Raw genomic sequence first — 10,770 nt, forward strand, 5'->3', positions numbered from 1 at the left:
AGGGGGGTTGCCTTTATTTCCAAAACCACAACAATATATAAATGCGAGGTGTGTGTGTGTGTGTGTGTGTGTGTGTGTGTGTGTGTGTGTGTGTGTGTGTGTGTGTGTGTGTGTGTGTGTGTGTGTGTGTGTGTGTGTGTGTGTGTGTGTGTGTGTGTGTGTGTGTGTGTGTGTGTGTGTGTGTGTGTGTGTGTGTGTGTGTGTGTGTGTGTGTCCAGTTTTTGTGTGTCCCTGTTTTATTCAGCGATAGCTGAACGGATCTTCATCAAACTTTCAGAGGTTCATCAGTGAGTGCCTGGGAGTGTTTTCCCGGGGGAAAAAAAAAAGTTCGTTTTTTTTTGGAGTTAAAAAAAAAAAAAAAAAAACGCTCGATAGTGCCGAAGCCTTTTTAAATTAATGACATTTATATACAAATACACATTCGCATAAATAAATACAAAACAATCACCAGACATTTGAATACAAATAAATCAAACAATTCCGGAAGTGTACGAAGTTGGTAGTACGGCTTCTTCTTCTTTCCTGATCTGCAACACACTTAACCTTCCCCCCTCCCCTCTCCTCCACTCCCCCCTCCCGCCCCTCCCTTCCCTCCATTCCCCCACCCCCCAACGCCGGGTACTTCTGCTTGTGAACTAAATAAGTGCAAGTCTATTTGGTCTCCCCAGCCTCACCTTAATGATTAATCCAACTTCCCTGGCAAGGAACGTTGACGCTGGAGGAGGCCACAGTCTGATCTGATGGCTGATCAAAAGCGAAGCTACCGACTAGTTTTGCAATTACTGTACTTGGCCTCACCGCCCTCCTCTTCTTCTCATCTTTCATTCCCACCTCCTTTTTACCTTAACCAACTCTTTGGGAAGAACTTTCTTTGCTTTATGTGAAGTGAGTTTGTTTTAGATTTTGTGCTAAAAAAAATGTGTGCCGTCACTCCGATGGATGTTAAAATGGTGTTCCGACGGGCAGCATCAGTGGATGTTAAAGATCCCATGATGGCATGATGGCCTTCACATGCCACTTACATCCATCCGTACCAGTGAGCAAACTTTCAGTCGGCCCAACGACTGTTGCTAAGGAAACTGAAACACAATTATTCATTCAACACAACCAACAATTGTTACTACCTGCAGTTTGCAAATTCAAAATTGATGAAGATATCTACGTCTGATGCTGATCCTTGTTTATTTTCCATCCTTTTAGGGCTACAAGGATATCTTGCACAGGTAGGATCTTGCACAGGTAGAATAACAGAGATATTTTTCAGCATATTTATCACGTTCTTGTATTCCCGTCCCTTTCATTTTTTAAAACAATTAAAGATATTTTAATTACTCAACAATTAATTGTTCTTCACCTCAATGACAAAGAAAATCAACAAAATGTTTCCACTTGTTCCATGATTATTCCACATGTCATTGTTTGAAAGCCTCTGAACCTGTCACCAGATCATGAACGAAGGACTTGATCTTTAAGTTGAACCTTTACATCCATTTTGCACCCGGCTGAACTACTCTGGTAGGCCTACGTCATCGTCTCGCATTGTGATAGTTGTCCAGCTTTCACTCAAATCGATTTCACAGTTGCTTGTGATTGCGTTGTTCAAATTGATCGCGCTCTTCACTCGTATTGTAATGTTTCTGCAAAAGTAGGAAATGAAAAATGTCATCCATTATTAATTGCAAAATCGAAGATATGAGTTTGGTGCAACACGGACGCATCATCTCCAATAGAGGCTGCAGACGAGACATGTCGGGACGAATCGATCCCTCCGGAATTGTATATCCCAGAAGATTGATCGTTGGAAACATCCCTCTGCGAAACTGGTAGAGCCTCTCACCAGATTCGAAAGAAGTGAACAGCTTATCGGATTTTCATGTAGGAATTTGGTGGTAATGCTTCAGTCACATTTGGCTCGGCGGCCGTAGGGTCTAAAAAATCTACGGCCACTAGCAATTATAGGGCGGCCGCAGTATTTCCACGGCCACACAATGTAGCAGTCACATATGTTTTTATTTTTCGGGTAGTCGCACGGGGTATTTAGAAATTGTGGAGACCGAAAACGTGGGGGTGCCGTACGGTCTTTGATTTGATGTCGCACGGTGACCTTAGGGCGTCTCTGCAGCGGCCATATAATTTTCAAGGCAGACGCAAGGTAGCCTCAAGGTGCCCGCAAGGCGACCGCAGGGGGGCCCTAAGGCGAACGTGCGGCCAGACGGACGGTAATGAGTGGGTATATATACCAGTTCTTTTTCATATGTATAACAGCACTTACAGTTGTCATGGCTACGGCTTGTCGAATTGCTACGGCCACCCAAGAAATGAAAAAAGTTATAACTCCGCGCTATAATTCCACGGCGACCCCTACGGCCTGTAAAAGATAGCCATACGCCCTAGGGCCACCCTGAGGCCACCTCAGAAACTCTGCGGCTGCCGCACGTTTCTGTCAATTTAGGGGGGGGGGTACGGCCGCCGTATCCTAGCTGTAGAGCAAATGTGACTGATGCTTAAGCACTGCGCAAATCTAAAGTGCTGAATACTTGATATTTAGCCACATCTCCTACCATATTGTTCATGCGAGGCAATGGATACGCATCTAACTGCATGGAACGATTTATGGTTTGGGAGTAATCGATCACCAAACGCTTTCGATGATTTGGACTTGTCACCAGCACCTGGGCCCGCCAAGGCGACTCACGAGGCTTGATGATGCCTTCGTTGAGAAGTTTGTTTCGTTCCATATGCACTGAGTTATATTGTACAATACCTACAGGTATCTTGATGTAGAGATGAAGAGGCCATATATACCTTTTTCCCCATCGGATAGATCTCCCAGGCATGCCTTTTTACCTCCGCCACCAAAGATGGATGGAGGTTATGTTTTCACTCCTGTCTGTTTGTCCGTTTGTGAACAAGATATCTCAAAAGGTTGTGGACGGATTCGGATGAAATTTGGCAGAGAGGGAGCATGTGTGACGAGGACGAAATGATTAGATTTTGGTGAAGATCCGGATTCTGATCCGGCTAATATAATTTTTTAAGTGATTCTTCACCATTGGGTGATCGGGCCAAAAACGATACATAGCAGGATATCTCAAGAAGTTGTGGACGGGTTTGGACAAAGCCTGGCGGACTTGTTGGGTGTGTGACAAGGACGATTCGATTCGATTTTGGTGAAAATCTGATTAGGGATTGGGATATGAGATTTTTTTTATTTTAAGTGATCCTTCATCATTGGGAGATAGGGCCAAAAATTATTTATAGCAGGATATCTCAAAAAGTTGTGGAGTGATTTGGACGAAACTTGGTGGACACGTTGTGCATGTGAAAAGAACTAATGGATTCAATTTTGGTGAAGATGTGAATATGGATTCGGCTACAAGAATTATTTAATTTTTAAGTGATTCTTCACCATTGAGAGATCGGGTGAAAAGTGATATACAACATGATATTTTAAAAAGTTATGGACGAGCTATGAATAAACTTGGTCGATGAGTTGGTTAGGTGACAATAACAAGCCGATTCGATTTTGGTTCAGGTCCGAATCCAGATCCGGCCTATCAGTGGGATACAAAACGTAAGCTGTTCACCAGACGGAGGTGTGCTCTCTACTGAGTGCAGTTCTAGTTACCAATGCCTCACGCACATTGCTTTCTGAGCTACCGGTATCTATCAAAGCATCTGCAAGCTGACCATTTACCGTCACCTTCACGACAGCCTTAGCTAGACTATAAGGAGAAGCAGCGGAGAGCGCAGCTGTGTCATGGCCGTATCCCAGCCATCGTTGATCTTGCAGCTTTGGTGGCTTTGCATACCTTTGCATAATGTCCCTTTTTGCCACAATTATTACAAATGGCGTTTCTTGCCGGACATACCTAGGTTGCCGTGGATGTCTTCGATACCCGCAGAAATAGCATTTGGCCGTCGTAGCCGATGTGGTCGTCAACGTCATGGAGTTTGGCTCCTCATCCGTTCCATCTGATCCCTTGGGTGAGTTTGGCATCTTTGAGACACTGATTGATGGATCCTGGGATTGGGAGAGTGTCTGAATCGCCTCTCGTCTCTCCTCTGTAGTCGAAGAGTTCACGGGTACATGTGCTCGCCTGCAGCTCCACTGCATCATTTTCCAGCAGTCGCTGTCGAATGTGCATCGATTTGCAAGCCTGATATAAAAAAAAAGCATCTCGCATTAAATCATCTTGTAGATGCTGTAGAATGTCCGCCTGAAAATTGCAATTCGTACACAGTTGCCTCAGAGCTTGTACGAATTGTTCCGATGTCTCACCCGGCTCTTGTCAGCAGGTAGCTAGTCGATAGTGAGCGTACACCGTGCTGCGAGTTGCACAGTGGGCAAAATACCGGTACACGGATGTAGTCGCATTGCTGATGAGCACCACCGGCTTGTCTGCCTCATTGACGTCCGCATGAGCCTGTAGATGTCGCGTGAAGGTTCGAAACCAGTGATGCCACTCCTCTTCAGCATTGTTCGCATTCGGGTGCACCTTGAACTCCTCCAGTTTAAGCATTTTATCCATGGTGATTGAGTTTGAGTGAAATAAATTGTAATGAATTGATAGATGCCTTTCAGATCAATTGTTAGCCTTTATTTCACTCAAACTTATTCCACATCTGCCCAAGAAAAACACGCACATGCAAATACACTCATGAATATCTCTTGTTACGATGACGTCACATTTCATAAGTGCGATTATACGTTTGATATGATATTTCATCAAAAGAACCCTTCTTACCCAGTAATGAGCCAACGTCTAAGTGTTGCTCACAGCATCCAGAAATCTCACGCTCCACCCAGGCAGGCGGGTCTTAAAAATGCCCCAAGCCAAGGACAGATGACGTCAAATATAATTCTTCTTCTTCTTCTTCATTATCATCACAGGGTGTTTCCAAAATGTGTACGATTTGAGCATCCTGATATTCTGTCGTTTCTAATGCTGTGCCCTTCGTTCAGAGGTTGGTGCAGCACTTCCAAAGCACGTGGAAGCATGAAAAATCCAAATAAAGGCCTTTGCTAGTGTTAAATGAATGTTTGTCTTCCTCTTCCAGGCTGGAGTCCAGGCCACATTTTACATCCAAACAGTCAACCCAAGTCAATAAACAACCGAGATTGCTGGACTTCCCTGTGCAGGAGCAGAATGTGAAATCACTCATCCAGCTCAACGAGAATCTTCTCAAAGGGATTCAACGTAAGTAATAAAAGTAGAAAACATTCATGAAAATGGGAATGGAAGGTGAAAATGAAGAAAGATGTTCATCATATATGTATAGGGAAGAGCGAGTGCAAAATCCAAGGCTTGTGGGTGGGAACTCCAGGACATGTTCCATTGGAATGGGATTGAAATAAACATCAAAGGAGATCAAGATTAAATGGTAGAGATCCTAATTTAATTTTTTTGGGGGGGTTACCCCACATCTAGACCCGTAAACCAGCTCCTTGCAAGCCTGACAAAATCTAGAATGGCACTCTTCGACGTCATGACGTCGACTGATATGCCTCCGCCCACATTATTTTTGTACCAAGTGTTGCAACGTCATTATAATACTTGTACCAAGTTTGATTTAAATCCATTCAGCTGTTCCGAAGTTATCACATTTTTACCTGCCATGACCTCTGACCGTTGACCTCTTGACCCCAAGTTTTAATCAGTTCGTGTTTACATCATTATAATGCATGTACCAAGTTTTAATTTAAATCCCTTCAGCTGTTCACAAGTTATCACATTTTTACCTGACATGACCTCTGACCTTTGGCCTTTGAGCTCAGGACCCCAATATCCAATCAGTTAATCTTTACATAATTATACATACCTGTACGAAGATTAAATGAGATCACTCCAGCTGTTCTCAAGTTATAGACCTACAAGAGAGTTTGACCTTTGACCTATGACCTCTTTGACCCCCAAATCTAATCAGTTAATCTTTACAACATTATACATACCTGTGCCAAGTTTGAATTGGATCACTTCAGCCGTTCTTAAGTTATAGACCTATTACAGACTTTGACCTTTGACCTCTTGACCCCAAAATCGAATCAGTTCATCTACACATCATTCTACACAATTGTACCAAATTTGGTCAGAATCCCTTCACTGGTTCACAAGTTATCGCGGTAAGAGGATTTTTACCTAACATGACCTCTGACCTTTGACCTCCTGCCCCCAAAATCTAATCAGTTCATCTTTACCTCATCGTACATACCTGCATCAAGTTTGAGTGAGATCCCTTCAGCCGTTCTCAAGTTATCGCGGTAACGAAAACCTATCACGGACAGTCGGCGGAGGCATAAAAACAATATCTCGTTAACTTGAGGAAGCAACAATTATCATAATCAATAATTTCATAACCAATAATTTCATAATCAATAATATCATAATCATCAGTTTTAGTGGAGTTACTTTTATAAAGAGAAAAGTTTTTTTTTTCACATTTGTTTCTCACCCAATTGATGTAATTGGTTAATTTATGGGGAATCTTCATATGGAAAATAAGAACCGATCAAATTGTTTCACTTCTGCAACATCAGATTTATGGGAATGTTCAAAGCATTCCCCAAATTGAATTCAAATGAATCGCAACATTGACCTGCACAGACGGATCATGTTGGTATTTGTGCAGTGTGCACCAAACCTTCTTCAGCTTTGTTTCTTTTTCACAGATATTGAGAAAAAAATCAGACTATTTGATATCCTTCGTAATCTTTCCCCGACCTAGCAGCATGTCACGTACACACCGGCATTGTTTATAACATTTGTGACCGTTTCTGGATGTTATGTTGGGATTTCTGAAATATCAGGAGAGATGAAGGGAAATGGAATGTGACACCATTGTGTATTTTTTTTTTTTTTTGTATACAGGATCGAGGCTCGTGAAAGAGCTCACATTAATCACACAAAAAATCAAACAGACACACAAAACATATAATAAGGGTAGCGGTAGACAAGATGGGGAGAGAAGGGGAAGCACACAAACACAACATTTGAGAGCAGGGACATCAGGAGATCTGTGGGAGGGCTTGGGCCGGCTACGCCACTGATAGACTTCTGGTCTTGCTTTTCTTTGATCCAATATGGCTGACAGACCACTTGAGCGATGACGTCATAAATTTACATTCTCTAATGTAATTGTTCCTTAGATCACGCCCAACAAATTTTAAACTGATCAGACTAAGCATTGTTCTTGTTGAATTATGACGTCATAATTAAGCCATTTCTGACATCATCATGAACAACACCTATTCCCCATATGGAGTTCTCTACAATATGCCACGTTTCAATTTTTTCCCATGGAGCTGTTTCAGAGATATAGAGGTGCAACGTTTTTAATTTTTTCAAAGATGGCGCCCATACCACGTGACCCATGACGTCATAATTATCAGTAAATTATACATGAGGAGGCACTCCTATGGTAAAAAGTTCGCGTCAATTTGACCGTTTGCTGAGAAAATGAATTTTTAAAATGCAGACACGTGCTTACGTACGCCACACTTACGCACGCAACTGATCGCTTCACCCTGCTTTTCACTTCTCTAGTGCAGGGTAAATATATAATTACATATACATGCAGAAAATTAATTAGCATCACACAAACGGTTAGTGAGAATAAATGAATGAATGAATGATCGTTTTAAGGCCAATTTTCCCCACTAGAGTGGGGGTTAGCCTTGCGGGCCCCACGACAATCGTGGTTCCATGTTTGAGGCTGTGTTTTTATGGCCGGATGCCCTTCCTTATGCCAACCCTTAGTCGCGTCTTACGATGCGCAGGGTTACAGTGTACCTATTCTAAATCGGGGTACACACCGGGATCATTCATCCCAGCAAGCTGGTACTCAATTTGCCGTCCTCGGAAGGCTGAGTCAACCACCCTAGCGTTAATTCAGCGATCGACCGGGATTCAAACCCAGGATCCTAGGATCCCAAGCCAGCACCCTAACCGCTAAGCCAACACCAGGCTTTTAGTGAGAATAGATAAAGACAAATAATTTAAATGAATTAATTTATCATTTGTTTGTTCCCGAATTTCCACAGAGGAGTTGGTGAAGGAGTTGAAAATTTCCGAACTGGGGACCAGCATCCTGAAACGTCTTTGTAAGTGAAGGGGGTGGGGAAGAAGGGGTGTCGAAATGATTGGGGGAAATGAGGATTGATGAGAACAAAATAAAACTTGTCCATGCATCTGTCTGATTTGTCCTCATCTTTCCAAATATCCTACTCAAATGGCGGAACTAGCGTAGGCGACTGATGTCGTTGGAGTTTCTGTCCTTCAGAAACTGAGAAAATATCTGTTCAGCTTTCCTGACGAATGGCATACAGTCTTTGAGGACCATCCGTCGCTAAATTGGTGGAAGATTTGACCGCGAGAATAGCCACAGGATGCTATACTGATCTGCCAACTCTCGAACTGCTCTTTTCCCAAACTCAACTGACGTTAACTGTTCCCCCGTCACCCATTCATTTTGTAAATCACACATAGACAGATTACGAAGGGAACAATTTTGAGGATTAATGAGAGGTGGATGGTGGAAGGCGTTTAGACACATTACGGATTGAGGGGTCACATGTACCAGCTCCTCAACAAGCTTCGACACATGCGGAACATGCCCTATCTTTCTACAGAGAAACCACACGCTAATGCTGAACGTTTGTTAATGAGAGAGCTGGTCTAATCTTACCCTCGTTACCCCTTATCACCAGTCCAACAACACTATTGTTGTAAGTTATATTTAACATCATGTGGAATTTCCACGGGTACCTGTAAGTGAAGATAAAGCTGCTCCGGTGCTGTCTCTGTGTGTCCGCAGATGGTCAATCGCCGAGTCTGGACCGAAACTCTGCAAATCCAAGGATCATGATCTCCGAAGATCTCAGAAAGGCGACTCTATCCTGCACCAAACATCGGTACCCAGAACACCCTGATCGGTTTGATTGTTGGGTTCAAGTTCTCGCCCGTGAGAGTCTCTCCTCAGGCCGCCATTACTGGGAGGTCGATGTGGGTTCGAGTTCTTATTGCAGAATCGGAATCGCTTTAAACTCCATTGGGCGGAAAGGGGAAGAGTGCTTGTTGGGAGAGAATCCCAAGTCTTGGTGTGTGGAGAAATGTTTCAATGAATACACAGCAACTCACAACTATCAACGGACCATCCTGTCCGTGCCGGGCGATCTTGAACGGTTCGGGTTCTTGTTGGATTGCGAGGCCGGAGAATTGAGGTGTTTCGGGGACTCGCGGTTCCTGCACGTGTTCAGGGGCAACTTCACGGTCCCAGTTAAACCCGCTTTGAGGCTTGGTTTTGGTTTCGGTTTCGGTTCTGGTTCCGTGCGATTCTGTTTGTTGTGATGGTGACTGTGACTTCTTGATTGGTTGATTATGATTGCAATGTTAGTGATTCCCTGTAGTTGTGCTTGTTGTGATGATTTTGTTAATTCCGTTGTTTGTAATGAAAGTTTATTTTATTGGAAATTCCAAAGATTGGATTCAACTACCTCACTCTGATCACTCTTCTTCGGGCTTCGTTTAAATGAATGTGATTTGTGTACAAATTCTTGACAAATACAAAGGTCGGGCTATGGTGGGTTTAAATCAAATTATTTCCTTGTGTGTTGTTGTTTACTTATGATGTGATTCATGTTGGTTTATTATCTTGCTCTAATGGAGCAAACGTGGATGTCACCTAAACTCAAAAATTGACTTAATTTTTTCTTTTCTTTTTGTATACAAGATCGAGGCTCGTGAAAGAGCTAACATTAATCACAAAAAAAGTCAAACCGACACAGAAAACACAAAATAAGGGGAGCGGTAGACAATATGGGGAGAGAGGGGGAAGGACACAAACACAACATTTGAGAGCAGGGACATCGAGAGAACTGTGGGGGAGGGCTTTGGGGGAGGTGGGAGAGGTATGAAACATATGGACACTGCAAGGACTTCCAGGAAAGAAGTTGGAATTTCAAAAAAGTGTATATGGGGTGAATTAGCGGGGGTAGAAAACATTTAGGTTTTGGATGGGGGAAGATAAGAGATGGTGGTGAACAGCTGTTTTAAAGACCTGGACGGAGGAGTGGGATTGAAGGGAGTGGGGGAGTTTGTTCCAGAGGCGGGAGAAAAGGGGAATGAAAGAGTGAAGGTGAGCAGAAAGCCTAGATTTCAGCAGTTTAACCATAAGAGGGTTGCTGGCAGATATTGTGCGACCTGTAGGAATATTTTGGGGACAGAGCACAGAGAGAGCTGGGGGAGCAAGGCCGGAGAGGAGTCGGTGGAAGACAGAAAGACCACCAACCTGCCTGCGGTGAGTGAGTGAAAGGCCCTTGGAGTTAGCTTCATCGCGGGAGATTCCAATGATTCTGAAAGCTTTGGTTTCAACAGCGTGAAGCCGAGCTAGGTGTGAGGCAGGAGCACCAGCCCAGAGGGGGGAAAAGTATTCCATTGAGCTGCGGATGAAAGCCTTGTATGTGGCTAGGAGCTCAGGTGTGCCAAGGAAGGACTTCGCACGACGGAGGATGCCCAGTCGGCGACTCGCTTTGGAGACCAGCTTGGAAATGTGGTTTTCCCAAGAAAGATCATGGCAGATAGTGAGACCCAAAAGCTTCAGCGACAGAACTTCTTGGAGAGGATTGTTGAGAAAGTAGATAGGAGGGTTTTCCAGTCGGTCCTTTCGGAGAGACATCGTAAGAGTGTGAGATTTGTCAGGATTGAAAGACATGTTCCACTTGTTTGACCACTTGGTGGAAATAGCGCCACCTTTGGTGGTAGTCGGTATTAC

At 43.6% G+C, this 10,770-nt stretch overlaps 1 protein-coding gene across 3 annotated transcripts in view; it reads left to right on the forward strand.

The window, feature by feature from the left end:
• LOC137417328 (E3 ubiquitin/ISG15 ligase TRIM25) overlaps positions 1-9,698 on the forward strand; it is a 33,861-nt gene extending 24,163 nt beyond the window's left edge. For all 3 annotated transcript variants that reach the window (XM_068103184.2, XM_068103195.2, XM_078770463.1), the window contains 4 exons: positions 1,201-1,223; positions 5,062-5,201; positions 8,042-8,101; positions 8,815-9,698. In XM_068103184.2, coding sequence (XP_067959285.2) covers positions 1,201-1,223; positions 5,062-5,201; positions 8,042-8,101; positions 8,815-9,347 — 756 coding nt within the window. In that variant the 3' untranslated portion in view covers positions 9,348-9,698. The remainder of the gene's footprint in view (positions 1-1,200; positions 1,224-5,061; positions 5,202-8,041; positions 8,102-8,814) is intronic.
• Positions 9,699-10,770: the final 1,072 nt, after the last annotated feature.

Source organism: Myxine glutinosa, chromosome 1 (assembly GCF_964187855.1).
Source record: "Myxine glutinosa chromosome 1, kmMyxGlut1.1, whole genome shotgun sequence".
Taxonomy (NCBI): Eukaryota; Metazoa; Chordata; class Myxini; order Myxiniformes; family Myxinidae; genus Myxine; species Myxine glutinosa.